The sequence below is a fragment of the Crocuta crocuta genome, unplaced genomic scaffold (genome assembly GCF_008692635.1).
Source record: "Crocuta crocuta isolate KB4526 unplaced genomic scaffold, BGI_CrCroc_1.0 scaffold226, whole genome shotgun sequence".
Lineage (NCBI taxonomy): Eukaryota > Metazoa > Chordata > Mammalia > Carnivora > Hyaenidae > Crocuta > Crocuta crocuta.
In genome coordinates, this window is record NW_027530997.1 from 71979 (window position 1) to 97556 (window position 25578).

The window sequence follows — 25578 nt, forward strand, 5'->3', positions numbered from 1 at the left end:
CTGGTTCTCCTCTTCAAATATAGAAGCATACACCTCTGGAGATTTCACAGCAGAAATATGCAAAATAATGTAGTATTCCTACCTGGAAATCTACTGGGAAACTCTGTAGCTCTCAATCTTAATGTCTACTTGTCTGTACACTGCTATAGTAGGCTTATAACACAATTTATTGTTTGAATAAAATAGGGATTATGAAAAGAATTAGCTACCTGGAAGGAGGGGAAAAAAATCTGACTTTTTATAAAATTAAACCTATTAAAAAAGAGTGAAGTTTTATAAATAATGTTTTTCAGGGTGCCTGGGTGACTCAGCTGCATTCAACCTTGGCCTGGGTCACGATCTCCTGGTTCATGAGTTCAAGCCCTGTGTTGGGCTTTATGCAGACAGTTCAGAGCCTGAAGCCTGCTTCAGATTTTGTGTCTCCCTCTCTCTGCCCCTCTCCCACTCATGATATCTCTCAAAAATAAAAACATATAAAATAATTAAAATAAACTAATAAATGTTTTTCTACTAGTTGATAGCAGTAACCTGTCAAATCAACTCTTCCCTAGCATCTGTATGTATTCTGCAACTTGAAACTTTAGTTTATCTGAGTTTAGAAAAAACTACCAATTTTAATACTCTAAACCCCCACAAAAAATTTAATGTAAATTTAGTTTATGGACTGGTCTTTATTGTTTGTCATCTAAGTTAAACATAAGTCACAGCACAGTATAGTGAAAAGTCAAAAAACAGAATTCCTGTGTAAGTTATGAAATTTAAATATGTCCTCAAAATTTAACTTACCTAGCAGCTTGAACTGCACTTAACTGAATTCCTTGGTTATCACTTGACGCATTCTATAAAAAATTAAAACAATTTTTGATATAGATACACAATAATTAGAAATACAAATGAGGACAGGGGAAAAAATTCAACTTACTTGAACAATAGCTTCTAGAGAGGTATTTTGCTGCCAAAAAAAAAAAAAAGAGAGAGAGAAAATGAAGTTAAAAAGTCACCATAAAATTCTATATTTATGTAAAATCTTTCACTCGTAGTTTTAAGTTACCAAAATAACAACAACTTACCACTCTATAATCACCATCTATATCAGAATCTTCACAGATATCTTCATGTGGTACATTCCTTCTCTTTAAGAGATGTTCATCTCTTTTATTCTTTAAAAAAAAAATCAGAGAAAGAATTTTAAATAAAAAGATACTTTCATAGAAAAGTTAGGCAATCCTGTCCTATAAAATGAAATAGGAAGTGCCTTTTAAAAGTAAAACGCAAATGAAAAATTAAACCAAATTGTGAATCAAACACTTAAGCAAGACTAATTTGAGCCCCAAACCCCAAATACTACATTTTTAATAAACCGTGAACTATGTAAAAACAAACTGGAAAACAAAAATTTTAATTAAAAAAGATAGTGTACAGTTTAAGCCAGAACCAAACATATATATTTATTTAAAAGTACTAAACCATTTTATACATCATCTGGGAGCTTCTCTTTATCACCTAAAAACAAAGTCAAAGCAAAAGTTGGGCAATTCAAAATGAGACAAAAATCAACAATACCTTACAAAATTCAAGGAGAACTAAAATTTCACTTAAAAGGTGTCGGACAAATTTAAAGATATATATTCCCAACTATAAATCATTTTTTTTTTTACACAAACATAATATAACCTATTTTAATACTTGAAAACTTCATGACATTTATTATAAGTAAAATAAGTACTTTCCAGGGCATAATTACACCTGCAACTAGAATTATTTAGTATAACTAAATAGTTATGACTCAAACTTTATATAAATTATTAAAAATTACAGAAGAAAAATGCCACATAAGAATTCGTTTATCTCTATTTTTGGATAGTGGACAAGTTGTATCATGCCAACCTCAACAGCCTAGAAGTTTAGTCAAAAACCCTTCGTTTTCAAAAGAGAAAGAAATGCTAGGCACTTGAGGTTAATACACATTTAGTACCTTCTATATATGCTATAATGTTGTTAGAATTATGCTTGGAAGTACCCAATATTAATCAGACTCACCTTCCTTAATTCAACTACAACTTCATTTCGTTGTCTTCTCATAGTCTACAAGAAATTTAAAAAAATATTTTTGAAAAAAACACTCCAATTTTCATCACCCAGACAAAACCACTATTTACATTTTAATGTACACACCATAATCTTTTCTTCTAGTCATATATGTACACAGTCATATTTCACTAATAAAGATCATACTACATATATATAATTTTCTGTATTAGACATAAAATTTTAGAACCATTAACATTTATAAAAATACAAAGATACAAAGAATAAGAGAACCCATAAGCTCAACTCCCATATGAACCACAACACTTAAATAATATATGTACCAGGTTGGTAAAACTCAACTGCTTAAAAGGAGGGATGGGGGCATCTTCCTGGCAATCCAGGTCTTTCTCTAAAGGTGAAGAGTGTTAGATTTACTGTGATTCTGACACACTTAATTGATTTATTCTGTCTTTACACCTTATTTTTGTTTACTTAATTTAGAGTTTAGAGCCCTTCCATGGTGGTATATACAGATCTTTTTCATTATTATTATTTGTTTTTTTGAGAGAGAGCGTGCAAACACACACGTTCACTTGCACAGGGAAGGGGCAAGCAGAGAATCTTAAGCAGGTTCCACACCCACCACCAAGCCTGAAGTGGAAATAGATCTTGGATCTCACAACTCTGAGACCATAACCTGAGCCCAAATCAAAAGTAGGAAGCTTACCTGACGGAGCCACCCAGGCACCTCTCTTTTTTGATTTCTAATGACCACATAATTCTTTTTTATCACATACTGTAACTATTCTTATTTTTTAACATGAAGTTTTCTCATTTTAAACTTACCTAACACATAGAAACATGCTCACTATAAAACATTCACACTTTTCAGGTGAACAATACAAGTTTATGCTCTTTTGTGTATAAGTTCCCTTCATTCTTTCTAGTGACTGCATTATGTCAGGGCATACCAAGTAGAAATAACAAATCACAAATATTCAAATGTCTAATAAAGATCTTAAACTCATATCCAAAACCAAACTTTTGACTTTAACAAACATACATAACTCCATCTGATCTCACATGGTTCATATGGGGGTGAAACCATGAGTTCTTTTATTCTTTGTACCTTTTTATAAGTCTTATGTTAATGTTTAAAAAATTCAGGACATATCCAGTATTATAGATCTATTGATAATTTCAGAGAGACTTTCAGTAAATGTAAACTCTATCCTTCCAGATGCAGAGACAAAAACTTTAGAGCCATCCTTGATTCTTCTTTTTCTCTTACATTACACATTCGATCTGTTAACAAATCCTTCTTGTTCAACCTTCAAAACTAATCTAAAATCCAACTACATATCACTACCTTCTCTGCTACTACTCTGGTCTAACTCCCCATTATCCTTCACCCTAGATTATTGCAAAAGCCTCTTAACTTGTATCCCTCTTTCTGCTCTTGCCTGCCTTCTCCCCCAGTTCATTCTTATCACAGCCACCAAAGCAATCCTCACAGGGAATCTTAATTTTTGAGTGCCACAGTCTCCTTTGACAGCTGATGAAATCAATGAACACCTTCCACACAGTGTTTTTAATTACAAAGAAATACGTAAAATTACCAGAAAAAGCAAGTATACTGACACACAGTTGTCAAATATATTTAAATACGAAAAAACAAACTATAATACATGTACTTCATTATCAAATTAAACAGGATCTAGCAGTGAGTCCAAAAACTACTATAATTTCAAAGTGATGACGACAATAAAGATATCCTGCAAAAATGTTTTATTGGTGGTAACAAAAAGTCACAGGTAACTTTAATAACTACTGCAGTTTATTGGCTACATTATTAAATGAAGAAAACGCCGTTAGAAGTTAGTGAAAATAATGATGTAATTTTTTTCTAAGTTTCTAGGCCTTCTTGAATTCTACCTATAGACTCCAAGGGAGGAAGGACCCAGTAAAGAACCCTTTCTTAAAAAGCCAGCCAGATAGTGTTATTTCCCTTTCCAAAGCCACCAAAAGCTGTCCACTTTGGAGTAAAAGCCCAGTCATTAATATGGCTTACGTACTCTCAAATCTCTTATCTGTTTTCTAATTACCACTTTTCAGACTTCAGGTTCTATCATTCTCTCCATTCACTTTGCTGTAGCTGCACTAGCTTAGCTATTCCTCTAACACACTAGAAATTCTCTCTTCAAGGCCTTCAGTAATGGACTCTACAGTAACTCCTAAGGATAGACTCCACAGCCAAACTGCTTGGGTTCAATTTTCAGCCACACTACTTACTAGCTCTCAACACCTCAGTTTTCTCATCTATAAAATGAGGATAGTAAAAATACCTATTTCATGGGATACTATAAAGATTGAATAAGTTAGTATATGCAAAGGGCTTAAACAACTCCTGGCACGTAGCAGTATATGTGTTAGCTATTATTATTACTGCTACTGCAAATTCCTCAGGCTGTAATGCTCTTCCTTCATTATCTACAGTGTTCTCTTTCTTTTTTTTTTTTTTTTTAATGTTTGTTTACCTTTGAGAGAGAGAGAGAGACAGGTGTGAGTGGGGGAGGTGCAGAAAGAGAAGGAGACACAGAATCTGAAGCAGGCTCCAGGCTCTGAGCTGTCAGCACAGAGCCCGATGCAGGGCCCCCTGGGGGGGCCCGACTGCATGATCATGACCTAAACCAAAGTCAGATGCTTAACTGACTGAGCCACCCAGGCTCCCCTGCAGTGCTCACTTTCATTTCTGAAACTCTCAGCTGTCACCTCTATGGTAAGGTCTTCCCCTTCCTAGCCATTCAGCAACTCTCTGAGTACTCTCTATTCCTTATTTTTTCTCTATACCATTTATCACATTCTAATATGCTATATATAGTTTTACTAATTGTTACCCTCTCCCTACTAGAATATAAATTTTATAAATAAGGAATCAACATTACTTCTTCTCAAAATGTATTGTAGAATCTTATATGTACAGAAATCTTTACCTCGATTTTTGACCAAACCAATTTATTCAATCTCTGTTTAAGTGAGGATCATTTGAGCTTTGATACAGATATATGCTTTAAAAAATAGCAAAAGAATGAAACCAGACCACTTTCTTAATCCATACACAAAAATAAACTCAAAATGGGTTAAAGACCTAAATGTGAGACCTAAAACCATAAAACCCCTAGAAGAAAACATAGACAGTAATTTCTTGGACATTAACCATAGAAACACTTACTAGGTACATACCCTCAGGCAAAGGAAACAAAAGCAAAATTAAACTGGGACTATACCAAAATACAAAGTTTTTTGCACAGTAAAGGAAATCAACAAAACAAAAAGGCAACCTACTGGCAAAAGATATTGACAAATGACATATCTGATAAGGGGTTAATATCCAAAATATATTAAAAAAACGCCTACAACTCAACACCAAAAACTAATAAATGATCCAATTAAAAAATGAGCAGGGGGGGGGGCGCCTGGGTGGCTTAGTCGGTTAAGCGTCCGACTTTCGCTCAGGTCATGATCTCACGATTCGTGGGTTCGAGCCCCACGTCGGGCTCTGTGCTGACTGCCAGCTCAGAGTCTGGAGCCTGTTTCAGAGTCTGTGACTCCCTCTCTCTCTGACCCTCCCCTGCTCACGCTGTCTCTCTCTCTCCTAGAAATAAATAAAACATTAAAAAAAATTAAAAAAAAAATGAGCAGAGGGGCGCCTAGGTGGCTCAGCTGGTTAAGCGTCTAACTTTAGCTCAGGTCATTATCTCACGGTTTGTGGGTTCAGGCCCTGTGTTTGGCTCTGTGGCAAGAGCTCAGAACCTGGAGACTGCTTTGGACTCTGTGTCTCCCTCTCTGTCTGCCCCTCTCTTACTTGTGCTGTGTCTCTCTCTGTCTCTCAAAAATCAATAAATGTTGAAAAAATTTTTTTCAAAAATGAACAGAGAAGCTGAATGGACATTTTCCCAAAAACATACAGACAGCCAACAGACACATGAAAAGATGCTCAACATCACTAATCATCAGGGAAATGCAAATTAAAACCACCATACGATTTCACTTTACATCTGTCAGAATGGCTAAAATCAAAACTACAAGATAATAATAAATGCTGGCAAAGATGTGGAGAAAATAAGACCCGTGTGCACTGTTGGAGAGAATGTAAATTGGTGCAACCACTGTGGAAAACAGTTATGAAGGCTTCTCAAAAACCTAAAAATATCAACACCATATAACCCAGTAATTCTACTACTATTCAACCCCAAAATATAAAAACACTAATTCAAAAGAATCTAAGCACCCCTATGTTTACTGCAGCATTACTTACAATAGCCAAATTATGGAAGCAGCCTAAACACCCACCAATAGATGAATGGATAAAGAAAATGTCGTGTGTGTGTGTGTGTGTGTGTGTGTGTGTGTGTGTGTGTCTATTATTTTTCACGGAAGAATATTTTCCAGCCATAAAGAATGAAATCTTGCACTTGCAATGACATGGATGGAGCTAGAGAGTATATAATGCTTAGTGAAGTCAGTCAGCCTAAGAAAGACAAATAAATACCATGACCTCACTCACATGTGGAATTTAAGAAACAAAAAAAAGAGAGACAAACAAAAAAAGAAAATTTAGAGAACTGCTGGCTGCCAGAGAGAAGTGGCTGACAGGTGAAATATGTTAAGGGGATTAATGTACACTTATCATTATGAGCACTGGAAAGTACATAGAACAGTTGAATCATATATTACACCTAAAGCTAATATAACACTGTATGTTGGTTTTATTTGAATAAAAAAATAAAAACCAAAATCGCTGCCAACTCTTTTCCAAACTGGTTGTATAACTGTCCGTCTGAATAGCAGTATATGAGAGTTTCCTTCATATTCTTATCAATATTTGAAATGGTCAGTCTTTTTCATATAGTCGTGTTAACAGATATGTAGATATTTCATTTCCTGATGATTAATGATATTGAACTTTTCGTGTATTTATTTTCTCTTATATTTTCATTCATAAAGTCCTTTTGAATCTTCTGCCCTTAAAAAAAATACCAAGATTCAATTTAAAAAATGCAAATAAGATAGGATGCAAAATGAATAAAAATGCCCGGCCAAGCACTACCATAGGAGTTTCAACATTCACTATCTTTTACTTAACATAGGCTTAAGAAGTAAAAACAACCACCACAACCACAAACACAACAACAAAACATTTCTTTCTTTCTATAAATAAGGAAACTGAGGCCTAGAGAAGTTACATTACTTAGCCAAGGCCACATAGCTATAAGTAGGATAGCTAATATCAGAATTCGGACAGTCTCATACAAAGTCAATTAACCACTATGCCATACTGTTTCTCTCAAATGTTAAAATCAAACAGAATAATTTTGGAGTCTATAGCTCATGTGAAAGAAAAAGTACTATCATGAAGACAGTGGGCTTCGCATTGTCTCACAATACAACAGCAATAAACAACTTTGGCAAACAATAAAAATTAGGTCCAGTGTCTCACAGACAGAAAAAACTTGTAAAATGTACTACTTAACAGATTATTCAATAGACTTTTCAGGGACAGATATCTGTGGCCAAAAATGTTTTAATAAAAACTAGTAAGTATTCCATCTAAATAAGCAGAATTAAGTTATAATGGGCTGTTCAATTAAGCAAACTAATGTGCAAATAAAATATTAAATATACCCATCTACACAAATATTTACACTCAAAGAATTTTTGCTGTTATAGTACCTTACTTATTAAATTTAGAGTTTCTGATTATTTGGAACTATTAATAAAGGATTTGTCAAACCATTTTTACATTGTAGTAGTGACACAAGCCTTAGGCTAATACTACCCAAAGAAATTTATTTACAAAATAGGAGATCTGACAATCTATTACACAGCAGCAAGACAAGACTTTTCTTCTCTTGAGAAAAAGCTATTACCTTCATGGTAAAGAGAAGACCGAATGATCTAATACAAAGACATCCTATGCACCAGCCTAGCAGCATTTACCCACGTTTTTTATTGCAAAAAACAAAAACAGAAACCCACATCTTAAAAGTGGAATTACATATTTAGACGTTTACAAGTCACAACTCCATCTCAAATAAAGGACTTTCATTTCTCTTGGGTCCCATGAAAGGGGAATATAAGGTTATTTTTCTAAGTCTCTTCTCATCTTAAAAAAGAGTTTTTATATACTACATCCAAATATAATTGTTATGAATTCACATGACTTACATTGATGCAGTGAGCTGTCAATTAGAATTCCAAAAAGCTGCCAAACTGGCCAAAGACTTATTTATAGGCCAAAGAGCTATCTAAAGGACAAAGGCTGTCAATGGGGGGGATGGGGAGAGAGCCAGAGAAAGAGGCTCCATAAGGAGTTTCGGCAGATCACCCAGAATTTTTATATTTCTTTGCTTGTAATAAATATAGTTACAAAATCCTATATTCAGGCAAAAGGGGTCAAGAAATTGTCAAAAAATTCAAATAAGTGAATCTTATAGAACACAATATAATTTTTAAGTTAATAAATAATTACTGTGTCCATCACTATCCTAAATTCTAGGGATTAAATACTTCCCTCTTATGAGAACAGGGTTCAGTATTTCCTTTTCCAATTTATAGCTATTTGATTTCTAACTAGTGCCTACTTAATTTCTAGTTCACTTTTTATCAATGTATAGTTTTTTTAAAAAAAACTCTAAAAACTAGTAAAATGTTATACTGTATGAAATTTGAATATTTTAAATGTTGAGTAAAATATGGGAGTTTAGATTAGTAAGGACTCAATTCACCTCAGTGGAAAAAAATTCTAAGATTAGTCATATAGCCTATCTTTATACCCCAGGAATGTTAATACTTAAGTAATAGCACACACACACACATACCAAAAAAAAAAAAACCAGGAAAAAAAATTTAAATGATTAATCAGGCAGGAGATATTTTGTGGGGTGATGGGATATAAATATTCTAAAACCTGGAATGTGGTAATGGTTGCAAAACTATGAAAATTTCCTAAAAATCATTGAATTGTACACTAAAAATGTGTTTTATGCAAAATAAATTACATCTCAATAAAAACTTTTAAGAAGTGATATATATACACACACAAACACAACCTTCCCCACCCCTAGCAATATGGAATTCTACTGCATTATTATTTAGAGACTGCTGGGAAGCATTCACTCAATCATTCAAATATATATCAATCACCTATCTGTCAAGCAGTAGAAATACAAAGGCAGATCAGACATAGTAGATCAATGGCCTTAAGGAGTCAGTTCTTACGACAGAGAAATATAATTTAATAAAATAGTAATAAAGTCTAAAATTTTGCAAACATTTGGTGCCAAATACCATTTAAAACACATTACTTGATTTTACTCATAAATGTGTTATGCATGTACTGTTTTTGACAGTAAAAAGTCTAAAGTAAGCAAAGAGAGACTAGAGATGAAAAATATAAGCTGAATCTTTAAGAATAAATGAAAACTGATCTAGAGACAGGCTTCGAGGTATAAATGTATCATATACAAAACGGGAGGACTATAAAAGATGGCACATGCAGGATCTGTTGAAGAATGTCAGAAGCCAGAAATGGAAAAGAGCAAGGAACCAAATCAATCACATCATATAATGCTCACCTACACAACACTTCAGAGAAAAGCGATTGGTGTTTTCAACCCAAATGATCATCACATCTTAAACATACCTGGTAGGTACAATATTTGTTCAACCCAATAAATACGGTAAACCAAATACTAAAATGTTTAACTACAAAAGTGTTTTCTCATTCCTTTCCTATTTCTACGACTCCTTTCATTTCCACTTGCTGATCTCTCCAGCAGCACTAATCATGGTGCTTATCCATGCGTTTGCCAAATATCATGTATGCTGGCAAATTGTATATGGCAAATCCATGGTAACTGGAAAGTAAATTCCAACTTTCCATTTATGACAATAAAAGCGACATTTTAAATGCTTAATGTTAAATGCTTACTCAAACTGTGATTTCTCAGAAATTTATTAATAGTAGTAGTAAAATTCTAATTAGCACCACTAGTGATGGGCGAGTCTTCATAAGAGAATCATATTCTTACCTCTAACAAGTAACAAGATTACTCTAGATCGAGTATAAGTCTGAAAGTAAATACAATAGGAGGAGGCCAGATTTAACCATGGCAAGCTACTGGAACAGTTTTAAAAAATAATTCTATTAAAAATAATAATACTTTAAAATGATCCACATCTAGGGGTGTCTGGATGGCTCTGACTTCAGCTCAGGTCATGATCTCACAGTCCATGAGTTTGAGCCCTGCATCAAGCTCTGTGCTGACAGCTCAGAGCCTACAGCCCGTTTTCCGGTTGTGTCTCCTGCTCTCTCTGCCCCTCCCCCACCCACACTGTCTCTCTCTCTCTCTCTCTCTCAAAAATAAAAACATTAAAAAGAAAATTTTAAATGATCCACATTTAAATTATAAGCACTGAAATAATTTATTAGTGTATAATTATAATGTAAAAATCACAAAAAATGTAAGAAGTTGTTAATAGTTGTTAACTCCAAGGAATGGGATTATAGTAGTTTCACTATCTAATATTTGAACAATAGGGAAATGTATTAAATTCAGAAGTTATACATATTCTTCGGAAAAGTCTGAAAATAAAGGGGAAAACGGAAAAAAATTGAACTTCTAGTTTTTATATTCACCTATTTTGTGTAAGATAAACACATACACACACACAGACACACACACATTTTTGGTGTCATATCCAAGAAATCACTGTCCAATCCAATGTCATGAAGTTTTTGTCCAATTTTTTGTCCTAAGAGTTTTGTTTTAGGTCTTACAGTTAGGTCCTTGATCTGTTCTGAATTTAATTTCTAGTATATGGTGTTACATAAGGGTCCACCTTCATTGTTTTGCTTGGGGATATCAAAATTTCTCAGCCTCATTTGCTGAAAAGACTGTCTTTTACCAGTGAATTGTTTTGGCACTCGTCAAAAATCTCTGATATAAAAAAAAAATCTTACATACAAGAGTTTATTTCTGGGTTCCCTATTCTATTGGTCTATGTTCGACTTTATGTCAATACCACACTGTTTTGACTACTGNTGGAAAAGTCTGAAAATAAAGGGGAGAACGGAAAAAAATTGAATTTCTAGTTTTTATATTCACCTATTTTGTGTAAGATAAACACATACACACACACAGACACACACACATTTTTGGTGTCATATCCAAGAAATCACTGTCCAATCCAATGTCATGAAGTTTTTGTCCAATTTTTTGTCCTAAGAGTTTTGTTTTAGGTCTTACAGTTAGGTCCTTGATCTGTTCTGAATTTAATTTCTAGTATATGGTGTTACATAAGGGTCCACCTTCATTGTTTTGCTTGGGGATATCAAAATTTCTCAGCCTCATTTGCTGAAAAGACTGTCTTTTACCAGTGAATTGTTTTGGCACTCGTCAAAAATCTCTGATATAAAAAAAAAATCTTACATACAAGAGTTTATTTCTGGGTTCCCTATTCTATTGGTCTATGTTCGACTTTATGTCAATACCACACTGTTTTGACTACTGTAGCTTTGGAGTAAGTTTTAAATTGGGAAGTGCGAGACTTCCCATCTTTCTCTTCTTTTTCAGGATTGTTTTGGCTATTCAGTGTTCCTTGCAATTCCATGTGGACTCTTCTATTTCTGCAAATAACACCACTGGGATTTTGATAGAGACTGCATTAAATCTGTAGATCACTTTGTAGACATTTAATAGTAAGTCCTCCAACCTATGAACCTGGGATGTCTATGTGTTCTCTTTAATTTTTTTCAGCAACGTTTTGTAATTTTCACTATGAAGAGTCTTTTATCTCATTGGTTTATTCCTAAGTATTTTGATATTACTGTAACTAAACGTGTTTCTCACTTTCCTTTACGGATTGTTCCTCAGGAGTGTATGCTGATTTCACATCCTGTAATTTTGCTGAATCATTAATTACTGCTAACATTTTCTGGGAGGATCTTTAGGGTTTTCTACATAAAAAGATCAAGCCATCTACAAATATAATTTTACTTCCTCCTTTCCAATTTGGATATCTGTTATTTCTTTTTCTTGCCTAATTGCTCTGGTTAGGACTTTCAGTACTATGCTCAACAGAAATGGTTAAAGTGGGCATCCTTGTCTTGTTCTTATTCTTATAGGAAAAACTTTCAGTCATTTATCATTGAATATGTCGTCTGCTGGGGTTTTTCATATTTGATCTTTATTATGTCGAGGCAGTTTCCTTTTATTCTTAGTTGAGGGTTTTTATCATGAAAGAGTACTGATTTTTGTCAATTGCTTTTTCTGCATCAATGGAGATCATGTGTGGTTTTGTTCTTCATTCTGTTAATGTGTTAGAGTACACTTATTTTCATATATTGAACCATTACACTGCATTCCAGGAATATATCCCACTTAGTCACAGTATCTAATCCTCTTAATATGCTGTTGAATTCTGTTTCAACAGAATCCTCTTAAAATGCTGTTTGCTACTTTTTTGAAAATTTCTACCAACACTATTCATCAAGGATATTGGTCTGCAGTTTTCTTGCAGTGTCTTTGGCTTTGGTACCAGAGTAATGCTGGCCTCATAGAATGAATGTGAAAGTATTCCCTTATCTTCAGTTTTTTGAAAGAGTTTAAAGAGGATCAGTGTTAATTCTTTAAATGTCTGGTAGAATTCACCAGTGAAGTCTTCTGGTCCTGGGCTTTTCTTTGTTGGAGAATTTCTGATTATTGATTCAATCTCTTCACTAGTTTAGATTTTCTGTTTCTTCAGGATTCAGTCTTGGTATGTTGTATGTTTCTAGGTATCTGTCCATTTCATCTAGGTTATCCAATCTGTTGGTGTATAAGTCATACATATCCTTTTGTTTTTGTTTTTAAATGTTTTATTTATTTCTGAGAGAGAGACAGCATGAGAAGGGGAGGGTCAGAGAGAGAGGGAGACACAGAATCTGAAACAGGCTCTGAGCTAGCTGTCAGCACAGAGCCTGACGTGGGGCCCGAACCCACAAACCGTGAGATCATGACCTGAGCCGAAGTCGGACGCCCAACCAACTGAGCCACTCAGGCGCCCCATACATATCCTTTTGTAATACTTTTCTCTACAACACACGACAAGTAAAAACATTATCTTACATGAAGAAATACTAAAATATGGATACATAAATAAGTACTCTAAGAGTTCAATAAATGATCAATACAAATTGATGAGGAAAATCTATATGCCAGACTCTGTGATGAGAATTTATAGTAGTATACAAAATAAACAAAGTCCATATTGAACTGATGCTTCTAATTCAACTGAGGCTTCAGTGCAACTTTGAAATATAAATCAGAAATGGCAAAATAAAGAGAAAACAAGTGGGTGTTTCCAAGAGGGATCCAATAAAAGCAAAGACAAGAAAAGCAAAACTGAGTGTTAAAGGTAAGGTGGATTTACCTGCCCAAATGGAAGAAGAGTTATACAGATAGGGGGATTTATAAACTAAAAAGGTAAGAATTAAGCTGCTGTTTTGTGACTGCCCCTTCCCTAGCATTTATGGTGCAAACACTCAGATATCTGCTAAATTGAACTGACAGCCTGAAATACTTGGCTTATTAAAAAATTTTTACTGACTTTATAGACAGTAGAAATTCATTGAAGTAATGGTGTTCTGGGGAAGTCTACTGAACTAAGTGAATCCCAATGATTCTCATCCAGGGAGATACTCCCAGTCAGGGAACATTTGACGATTTCTGGAGACAATTTTGGCTGTTAACACTGGGAGGGAGCATGCTACTGGCATCTAATGCTAGGGGTATGAGATGCTGCTAAAACATCCTATAATACACACAATGGTTCTCCCACAACAAAATATTATTTGGCCCAAAGTACCAATAGTGTGCAGGTGGAGAAATTTGGCTGTATTTCTACTGTAAGTTATTCTCATAAGAACCCAAATTAAGTCCAAATATATTTGAAAAACTATACACATGTAAAAGGAAACATTTTAAAAGATTAATAGCAGTAAGATTATGGGAGACTACTTTACTTTACCATTTTTCAGAAAGATTTCTATAATTACCATGCCATTACCATTTCGAGAGACAAAAATTACCTTGACTTAAAAGGATTTTTTGACTTAGTCACCAATTCTAATCAGAGTGCACACACACAGCTTTTTTTTAAGTTTCATTTAATTCTCTCAAGTATTTACTTAAGTGCCACTTACATGCCAGGCCTTGTAATAAAAATTAAGAAAAGAGTGGTATACAAAACAAAGTTTGTCTGATCACAGCTTCTAGCTTGATGGGAGAAATTAATACTGAGTGGACACACTAACAAATTATCATCAGTATTCTTAAGAACAACAACAAGGGGGGCTTACATTTCAATAAGCTTGTTGGGGGATGGGGAGTTGGGAGGACAACATCTCTAAATTACACTGTAGACTCAAAAAATGAGAAATAACCAAGCAGTGAAGGAAAGGGGATGAAGGTAGAGGGGGTGAAGAAAGCATTCAAACAGACCAGCATTTGTAAAGAGCCTCAAGAGGAGAGAGCTATTGAAATGTCAGAATTCAAAGAGTTAAAAGAAGATGAGAGAGTATAACAACTAAGGGAGAAAATAAAGTAACAGAGGTAGGAGAAATAGATAGGGACCAGATGTGGCAAAGCCTTAAAAGTCTCAGTAAAGAGTTTGTAAGCTAAATGTGGTGGGAAGCTACTGAAGCAGAGGAGGGGCATGATTTCATTTTTTAAAAGAACCATGCTGGTTGTTTTATGAATTGGACAAGAGCAATAGCAGAAATAAGGCAATCACTGTGGAGATGAGATTAATAATGAGGCAAATGTTGTGCCCCACATTTTAACAGTGAGTAGAAAGTTAACAGAAAAGAAAAGAATGGAATGACATTAGCTAAATAATGTCATACTTACAACTTCATGTAAGAGAAACTCAGGGATGCTGCTGCAAAAACAAGCAAGGGCTGTTATCCTGTGACATCCTCCCTTCCAAATCACTGCTGACTGGGGTGGGGTGAAGGGGAAAGCACTTGACTCAGGAAAAACCAATCCATAAGCAGCAATCTGTTTCACCTTGGGCAGAGGTGTACTAGCTCAGATTCTCTCAGTAACTGAACACAAAATTACATAAAGACTAATAAGACCATCAATATCTAGGAAAAATAAAACTTATCAACTGGGTTAGTGGCTGGCAGAGCAGCACAAAAAGTATCCATGAATTCCTACCATGACACTCTTACCTGAAGTATGCTGCATGAGACTTGGCTCCTTAATTTTCCTAACATATCACCCTTATTTGACCTAGTCTGAATAAAGGTGTTCCTTGCATTCTTAACAGCTTAATCAAAGCAAGTACCCATTCGGTGGGATTTTAATTTTACAGAAATTGAGGTTAAAAAAAATGTATTAAGCTTTCCTAATGGCATATAGCTATTAAAATGCAATCCTAGGTCTTTCCATTCTAAAAATCCAGCTTTTCCGTGAACCTCAAAGGAAGAGTTACTGGACCGTAAACATTTAGGATGTCCTTTCCCTTTACATCTGAGGAATATTTGTTATTGTACATTTGAGTTTAGGAAAGAAAGATAAGAGATCTACTATAACACTAGCTCACAGTAGTTGAATATCCCCACAGGGTCAGTGTAGAGCAGGGATCTGAGAGATCTTGACTTGCTAGAATTTAAACTCCATGATAATTTAGACAGTGTTATTCATTATTCTATCCTCACTGCTTACAACAGAACCTCAGACATAGGAACTGAATAAATATTTGCTGAACAAATGAATTCAACATAGAGAATGGCAGATGGAGAAGTCAGTAAAGAGAGAGAACAAGAGTTCATCTGTGACCCTTTGGTAGTAGAACGTTGTCACAGCCTCTATTTACTTCTATTAAGCTTTTTAAAAATAAATATATATAGCTTTATTGAGACATGATTCACACACCATAAAATTCACTTATTTAAAGTGTACAATTCAGTGGTTTCTAGTATAAAGTTGTACAGAAATCACCATCTAACTCCAGATCACTGTCTTCACCATAAAAAGCCCCATACCCATTAGCAGTCATTCTCCATATGCCCCTTGTCCTAGGTCTCGGGAAGTACTGATCTACTTTCTGTCTCTATGAATTTGCCTATCCTGGACATTTCTTTCATATAATTGAAATTATAGAATATGTGATCCTTTATGACTGGCTTCTTTCAGGTAGCATAATGCTTTCAAGGTTCATCATGTTATAGCATGCAGCAGTGCTTCATTCCTTTTTATCGCAGAACAGTATTTCATTGTATGTATAGACCATATTTAGTTCATCCATTCTTCAGTTGATGGACATTTGGGTTGTCTCCGTTTTAGCTAAAATGGATAATGCTGCTAGTAACATTCATGTACAAGTTTTTGTGCAGACACTTGTTTTTTTTAATCTCTTGGGTTTATACCTAGGGGTGGAAGTGCTGGGTCACATGTTAACTGTATAACTTTTGAGGAACTATCAAACCACATTTCAGGGTGGAATACACCATTTTACATTCTAATCAGCCATGTATGAGGGTTGCACTTTCTCCATATCCTCACCAACACTTGTTACTGTGTTTCTGTTTACTTACTTTTATTTTACTAAAGAACCCTTGCTAGCAGGTTGAAATGGTATCTCATTATGGTTTTGATCTGCCATTTCCCTAATGAGTAATGATGTTGGTCTTTTTATATTTGTTTACTGGTTCTAATTAAGCTTTTTCATCATTTGAGGAGAACACTGTTACTATTTTAAAGTGACAGAACAAAAGGGAATGGGCAAAATAAGGAACCATTCTACATCTGTATTGAACGATGCTGCTTTATAATTTTGTGTTCAGTAAATTTCTTCTTTCTTTCCTACTTACTCTTAACAAACCCTTTGTTCTTGTGACAAATCTGAGGCTTAAGTGAAATTACCAACATCCCTCCCCATCTACCACACACACATACACACACCTGGACACATGGCATGTGACTTTCTTGCTGGCCAATCACAGAACCATATTCCTATACCCAGAGCGACTGAGGCATAAGCATGCAATCAAATCTTGATCAGTCAGTCCTCCTTGGACTTACACTAGAACTCTTATTATAATTAATGTCAGTTGTGGCCCTGGACTTACTGGGTTATGAAAGCTTATGCTTCAACTAACGTGAGCTGGGTTTCTTTTCCCTAAAATATAAGTACATAGTATAAAAATCAGCTCTTTTAGCCTAAAGCTATCAGACTTAACTTTTCATACTAACAATCAACATTATGAAGAAAGAGTTTAGGGTATCCTTAAAGCCACTATTTAGAGAGTCAAAAAAGACTGGGTTTCATACTCACTAAAGAACCAAGAATAATGTAACAATTACTTGAAAATATTAAGACTATATTTTGTTTGCTTTTCCAGACCAGCAACAACTGAAAGTGAGCACAAAGGACGAGAGTAAACAGGCAAGAAGAGTGACAAACAGGACAGGGTCATTCGGTACAACCAAGTAGACACTACTTGTAAAGCTATCAGGATAAAATTACCATTAACTAAATAAATTTATGTAATATCTACTTTAAGGAATCACAAAGACAGTCTACAAAAACTAAAGTATATAGGGCACCTGGGTGGCTCAGTCTATTAAGCATCGAACTCTTGGTTTTGGCTCAGGTGATGATCTCATGGTTTGTGAGCTTGAGCCTGGCATTGGGCTCTGCTGACAGCACGGAGCCTGCTTGGGATGCTCTCTCCCTCCCCCCGTGCTCCTCCCCACTCACTCTGTCTCTCTCAAAATAAATAAACTTAAAAAACAAACAAACAAAAAAACTGACAAGTATTATGAGTATATACCGATCAACTAAACTTTTCATAAAAGAACAGGAAGGGGTGCCTGGGTGGGGCAGTCCATTAAGCGTCTGGCTCTTGCTTTCAGGTCAGGTCATGACGTCTCGGTTTGTGAGACTGACCCCCACAATGGGCACCATGCTGACAATGCAGAGCCTGCTTGGCATTCTCTCCCTCTCTCTGTTCCTCCCCTGTTCACTAGCTCTCCCTCTCAAAAATAAATAAATAAACATTAAAAAAAGTAGGAAACTGAGAATATGATTTGCTTTCTAATATTAAAAAATGTCTACCACCAAATTATAAACCACCACATTATCTTAGGATTCTGACTTTTGTTAATAAAAATTTAATAAAAATCCAGGTTTCTCAAAACACATTATTGAAAACATAATTTATGTTAGGTTTCATGTACAGTAAATTTAGGGTAAAAGTGATAGCTAATAAAATTTTGTTCTACTAGTAAATAAACAGTAATAGAAAAAGCTTAGATTTTAAATAGTCAAGCTACTCTTGTATTACCAGCATGTCTATGACCTTAAGTCATTTTTTATCACCGGTACTAAACACTGTTAATTAGAGCTATTTTCTGATTAATCTTACAATCTTGTGGAAAAAGTTATAAACTACATAGTAAATACTTAACCTACTTACAACACAGAATTAAAGAAATGAAGTCAGAAACTAGTAACTTTGCCACAATTTGGTTGAAGCACACAGGAGAAAGGCTTTCATTTAAGTGCTAATGAAGGGAAAAGAAGCCTTCCCCAATTCATGTGATATGATTTGAAATATGGTACACAGTGGTACAAAAGGAAGTGGGAACAAAATGTTATTCTGACAGGGAATACAAGGGGTTATTTGGATATAATGAACGATGAAGCAAACTGGAAGAAATTTTAAAAAAGCCTCCATTCACTCTGCATATACTATATGCCAGGCACTATTAAGTATTTAAATGGTTTAGAAAGATTAAGTCAACTTTTGTAACTATTAAATGGAGGAAAAAGAGTTCATGTCCAGGTGTGACTCCGTAATCCATGTTCTTTAACTGTGACACTACAAAGTCTTTTAAGAGCTTTATTAATTAAAAGTGACAGTCACCTCTTACAGAAGCAATGCTAATCAACAAGGACAGTGGTTCTCAAAGTGTTATCAATGTCCCTGTGGAAACCTTTTAGAAACCTTTTCAGAGGGTCCACGGGTCAAAACTATGTTCCTATTACTACTGATAGTTATTATTGCACTAATATTTGCACTGCACTGCAATGCAGCAGGTAAAACTGCTGGTGCTTTAGCATGAATTAAGGCAATGTCACCAAGCTGTGTAAGTATTCACTGTATTTCATTTAAAAAACAACAAAAAAAAAAGCCAGTTCATGTAATATCCCTGATGAAACAGTAAAAAAAAAAAAAAAAAANCTAAAATTTTGTGATAAAATGGGGATTACACATAAACCTCTTGTGCAACCTACCCATTTCTGCTGTATGATGACTGTCTCAAGGAGAAAGTTTTTGTGCGCTTGATTTGCAAACTGAACTAGTCATTTTTCTTCATGGAACACCATTTTTACTTGAAAGAACGACTGACAGACAAATTATGGCTATTCAGACAGAGTCTGGCAGATGTTTTCACAAAAATGAGCAAAGTGAGCTTATGGCTTCAAGGAAAACAACTTACAGAGTTTCTTGTTAATGATAAAATTTAAGCTTTCAAGTGAAAATAAGAATTTTGGAAAACCTGTATCCAACCACTGTGAGCTTCACAAATTCCCAATATTTAAGATTTTTCTCCTGAACTATTTGGTGACACTAACTGACAATAATTGTGAATTTTCATTATATAATAAAATGTGTCAGCATTTGGAAGATCTATATAACTCTGTGAACTAATATTTTCCAAATGACCAATGCATGCTGTTACAAAATCAAGCATAGGCAAAAGATACATTCCAGGTTTTAACATAACAAGAGTATGAAAGGCTCACTAATGTGGCTTCAGATTCCATATTGCAACCAACCTTTAAGAAACTACTATTTTGTGGATTTACTGTTAGAATCAAAAACAAAACTTTCCATAATTATCTGAAAAGCCTATTAAAACATCCTCCCTTTGGGGCGCCTGGGTGACTCAGTCAGTTTAGCGTCTGACTTTGGCTCAGATCATGATCTCACAGTTCATGGTTCGAGCCCTGCATCAGGTTCTGTGCTGACAGCTTGGAGCCTGGAGCCTGGGGCTTGTTTCAGATTCTGTGTCTCCCTCTCTCTACCGCTCTCCCTCTCAAAAATAAATAAACATTTAAAAAATTTAAAAAATATATAAAATAAAACATCCTCCCTTTTCAAATGTCTGTGTGAAGTTGGATACTCTTCACATATTTCAACCAAAACAGCATTAGCACAAAAGACTGAATTCAGAAACAAACATCAGAATCCAACTATCTTTTCTTGAACCAAATATTAAGAGACACCTCAAAAACAAACAAACAAAAAAACCAACACACACAAATAAAGCCCTTTGAGGGTTCTTAATTTTTAACAGCATAAACACATCTTAAGCTCCCAAAGCTTTGAACTGAGGCCACTGGAAGCACATATAGTAAATGTTTGTCCTTATTTAATAGGTGCCAATACAGAGGGTGTTCTCACATTAACTGTAAAAAAAAAAAAAAAACCAAAAAAACAAAAAAAACCCTGGAGTCTCGCCTAGCCCTGTCTTTTACTAAGCCTAAATAGCCTATAAATGTGTTCTCTAGAGTTTAAAGGTCACGGAAGATATACTATTTCCAAAACTCTCTCTGGGAGAAAAAGGAAACACTTACTGAATATCTACTATACCCAATGGACTATGCTTTCACATATAGCCTTTTAATCAACTTTCAGACCTGTGTCAAGGCTGAGAGACGTTAAAATACAAGTAATATGGTATGGCATAAATAAGTACAGACTTTACATATACCTGAATTAAAACCATTCCTTAAATGTGATGCTATTCAGTCACTTAACTCTAGAGATTTTTCTTCTATGAAATAATTTCTACTTATTAGACTGAGAAATGAGAATACAATTAAAAGCATATACAGTGTATGCTCAAAAGTCAGTTCCCTTCAATCATACTTCTCTGTTCCAAAACTAAACCAGCAACTACCAAAATCATCATCCAAGGTTAGACTTGACAACAAGCTCTCATTTTATCACTACAGGCCTTAAGTAAGTAGATGAACGCTGCTCGAGAAAACACTTGAAAACATTTTGAGGACTCACAGTCAGTAACAGGTATTAGACATCAATGCTTAAAAACTATCTACACACTTTTTTCTAAAGTAATTTAATTCTTTTAAAGCTAAATCACTCCTACAACTCTTCCCAATCTTGTATATACATTCATTTGACATACTAGGGACTATGATAAACAAAGACATTTTGGTATCTCAAAGAAGATTATCAATGAAGCAATTCTGAAATTGAAGGTCTCGTAAACCAGGAAAGCTGGCAGGAAGCACAAAAACAATTATTTAATTCCTAACTATACTTCCAGATATTTCATATTGTCACATGCTTGGACTATTATATGAAAAATTAGACAGTAGTTATTTTAAGTACAGTAAATATGTTCCAAGATTTGTGATGAGAGAGGTCAGTCTCTAAAAGTTAACAAGACTTAATAGCTTAACAATGCTTTTCACTCTGTATAGTTACAAACCAGCAAAGCCATTTAACATCAAAATAGCTAATCAATTTATTAAATTCTTCCCAAACAAGCAACTATTTATTTCTAAAGTTCAAGCTGACTTCATATTTTATGTTGTGTGGACAATCACAAGTTTCCAACCATATAATATTTTATTATTCTTTTGTATTTAGGGTTTTTTCCTTAAAGTTGTATTTTTATAAGATCTAATGATTCTCTAACAGAATTTATGCTCTACTAGACCCTGGATATTCTCAGAACTTCTATAAAAATCATGCAGGTTTATTGGAAAGTCTACAAAAGAGTCCTCCCTCTACTTTTAAAACCTAAACTAGATGAGCTTAATCTGCTATATTTTGACATACACTTTATTTGAAGTTTGGTCACTACCCATTTCCTGTGTTGCATCTGGTGTACCCTTTCTATGGTTACTTTTATTTAATAATGATGATCCTTTACCACACTGCAAGAAAGAAGCCAAGCCTTGAATACTATCCGAGAATTCCTATAAACTATTTTATTTTACATGGATACAGACATATGCTTTCTTTAATGCTTTTGTGATTCAAGAAGTTAGCATGACCACATTTTGGAACAGCCAGAATGGTAGAATGAAAGCTAAGAATGAGTGTCGTATTTAAAGCTCTAAATCAGTTTCTAAAACTTAGAAATTATGACTTTAGAAGGGTCAATAATTCCCTGTGGCCAAACTGCCCTTCAATGAGCAATTACAGATCCATACCTTAAAAACTTTCCCTGTTAATTATAAGTTCAATGTAACTTAAGTTCTGCATGGACACAGAGAAAAAACAAAGAGCCAATTGCAAACAAGGGAATAAAAGAATCAATTACAATGAATCCTATTAAGTCACCCTCACCCCCAAGCAGAACAGCTAAAAGAGATAAAATGCTCAGATAAAACGCTAGGCATCTTCCTAACATTAACCCATTAATTTTCACAACACTCATGAAGCAGATGTTAGGTACCTCTAGTTTTACAGATGAAAGACTCATAAATTGATTCTCTCAAGGTCACACACAAATTTAGATTATCAGATTACACTAAACTCCAAAGCTTTGTACTCCATTAATTTCAAACCAAACAATGTTAGATCAAACTGAAAAATGGTACAATTATCTCATTTTATACGCTATTCCATACTTGTGCTGTCCAATAAGACAGCCAATAGCCTCATGTTGACTATTAAGCATCTGAAATGTAGCTAGCCCAAACTGAGATAAGCTTTAAATGTAAAATACAAACCAGATTTTGAAGACTCTGGATGAAAAGAATATAAAATACCTCAATATTTTTTTACATTGTTGATGTTATATTGGTATCTTGGATGCACTGGATTAAATAAAATTCACTGAGCTCTGGTCTATACTTCTTCACAAAAACCTCCCAATGAAACAGATGCCATCATTAAAACCTAAACCAAAAAGCAGTATTTTCTTAGAAACTGTTGTAGCAAAACATAGAAATCAACTTGTAAGGGAAGATTATGGGCATAGTAATTGTTCTGAGGGACACAGACATATATGTAATTAATAAATAAACAAAACAAGCCATTCTAGTGTTCTCCAAAGATAATAAAAGATGTTTTTATCTCACTACAGGTGATGTGACTAAGTAAGTGAGGAGAAAGTATGATTTTCCATTAGAGTCATGTCATTTTCTTAGGTGGAAAACTGAAAATATTACTATTCCTTTTGTACACACATGGTTATTAAAGTTACCAAAGGACGCATGTAAAGCACTATAAATTTCTAAAAAAATTTTGGTTAATTTATACTTATTTAAATTTTTTATTTTAGAAAGAGAGCATGGGTAGGGGAGAGGGAAAGGGGGAGAGAGAGAAGGAGAGAGAGATTTTCAAGCAGGCTCCACACTCAGCGAGGAGCCCAATGTGGCGTTTGATCCCACAAGCCTGGGATTGTAACTTGGGCCAAAATCAAGAGTTGGATGCTCAACCAACTGAGCCATCCAGGTGCTCCTATTTATAGCTATTTTTAAAAATCACTTACAATATTGTTTGAGTACAGTCAGCACAATCTCACTTTGACTAAGTAAGAGATTCACAGTAAAAGGAAACATCAATTTACAAAAAAAAAAAAAAAAATCACTTTAAACAGTTTGGCAATCCCAGAAGAGGTTACACATAAAGTCACTCTATGACCCACTAATTCCACTCCTCAGTATATAACCAAAGAGAAATGAAAACATAGTTCCACATAAAATGTGTAAGAAACTGTTCATTGCAGCATTATGAAGAATAGCTAAAAAGTGGAAACAATGCAAATGGCCATCCATTGATGAATGGATAAACAAAATGTGGTATGTCCAGTTTGGAATATTATTTAGCATATTATTCAGCCACAAAAAGGAATGAAGCACTGTTACATTTTAGTTACATGTATGAACCTTGAAAACCTTGAAAGCATTATGCTACCTAAAAGCAGCAGTCACAAAAGATCACATAAGGTGTAACTCCATTTACAGGAAAATGTCCAGAGTAGAAAAGTCTAGAGACACAGAGTAACTGGGAAATAGAGATTGCTCATGAGTTAGGATTTCTTTTTGTAGTGATAAAAATGTTCTAAGATTGACTGTGCTAATGGTTGCACAATTATGTGAAAACATCAAAACCACTTTATATAGGTGAATGGACTCATATATGTATTACGTTTCAATGAAGTTGCTTAAAAAAAATGCTGCCAGCAATATTTCCTAGAAGGGAAAGGATTTGAACCTGTCAAGCATCTAATTGGTATTTTCTTGGATTTTGTAACTAGTGGTATTTATGCTTTTAAAGTTTGTATTTTTTTTTCATTCTAAATACTGATATTAGTAAAAAATTTTCTTCATGACATCATTACACAAGGTAAACTTAATAAAATCATAAACTGAACATTTAAAATGGTGATTATTATAGCACGTGAATTACCTCAATAAAGATGTTAGAACTTTTCATTTAAAAAAAAAAAAGGATCACGGGATAATGTCTCACATTAACCTTAAAACAGTCACAGAATTAAGAGCCACAGCCACAGCTCCTCAAACTATGAAAACCACTGAAAACAGCACCAACTACCTTAGAGACTGAATGGCTTCGTGAGAAGCCCAGAAAATAGTAACTATCTCAGTCAAGCAAATGCTCACAGTTCAAAAACAGGTGATGAGAATCTGAAGATCTCAGTATAAAAAAGTACAGAAGAACAACGTAAAAAATACTTGACCGCTTTCTTTTAAAAACTAAACTCCTGATTCAGACGCAGGATTGAAGTATTAAAAACAAGAAACAAACAAAAAACCGGGTTTTCCTAGACTCTTAAAAAGTCTTCCATCAAAAATCTGTGGTGTGTGTGTGTTGTGTGTATGGTTTCACCCACACACCTCAGGTAGCCTAACCACCTCGGGCGCAGCTGTATCGAGGATAATGAAGGGTTTTTTCCCCCGTCCTTTTAAAATAATAAAACGTTATGGTGCCATTCCATAACCCACCCCATCCCCCACTACCACCACCAGCAGGTGGAGGGAAAGGATACTGTAGACTAGAGGATGACAGCTTTGTATAACCCTGTGGACTTTATATATAAGAATGCAGCTGGTGGTCTCTCAGGAGGGGATAAAGAGATTTGTGAGCAAGCTGAAATAAGGGGTATTCTTTGCCTGGAAGAGGGCACACCGTGAGCCACATCTTGAATCAGCTATATCCAGAGTAAAACACAGGCCGCTGGAAGGCACTGTTAGCATCACCAGGATGGCCTCTCACGCCGGGGGTGTTTTTTTCAACGGAGAAGTTGACTCCTGTAGTTTGGATATTGGGGGGAGGCAGGGGTAAAGCGGGAGTCGGGAAGACCAGAAAAAATGCCTTTAAGTGGAGACGCCTCGGACCCCGCAGGGGAAGTTCCGAGCCCCACTCGGTCGCCACACACTTGTCCCCCCACCTCCCACCGCCCTCCTTTTCGCGGCGCT

At 34.9% G+C, this 25578-nt stretch overlaps 1 protein-coding gene across 2 annotated transcripts in view; it reads right to left on the reverse strand.

Annotated features, from left to right (window-relative positions):
- KPNA4 (karyopherin subunit alpha 4) overlaps nucleotides 1-25578 on the reverse strand; it is a 70780-nt gene that overhangs the window by 44967 nt on the left and 235 nt on the right. Inside the window, exons 1-5 of one of the 2 annotated variants that reach the window (XM_077770535.1) lie at nucleotides 25273-25371; nucleotides 2041-2085; nucleotides 1071-1160; nucleotides 923-952; nucleotides 787-839 (exon numbers count right to left, since the gene is read on the reverse strand). In XM_077770535.1, coding sequence (XP_077626661.1) covers nucleotides 787-839; nucleotides 923-952; nucleotides 1071-1160; nucleotides 2041-2085; nucleotides 25273-25356 — 302 coding nt within the window. In that variant the 5' untranslated portion in view covers nucleotides 25357-25371. Of the gene's footprint in view, nucleotides 1-786; nucleotides 840-922; nucleotides 953-1070; nucleotides 1161-2040; nucleotides 2086-25272; nucleotides 25372-25578 lie in introns of those variants that run through there. The other variant, XM_077770534.1, reaches the window with a different exon arrangement.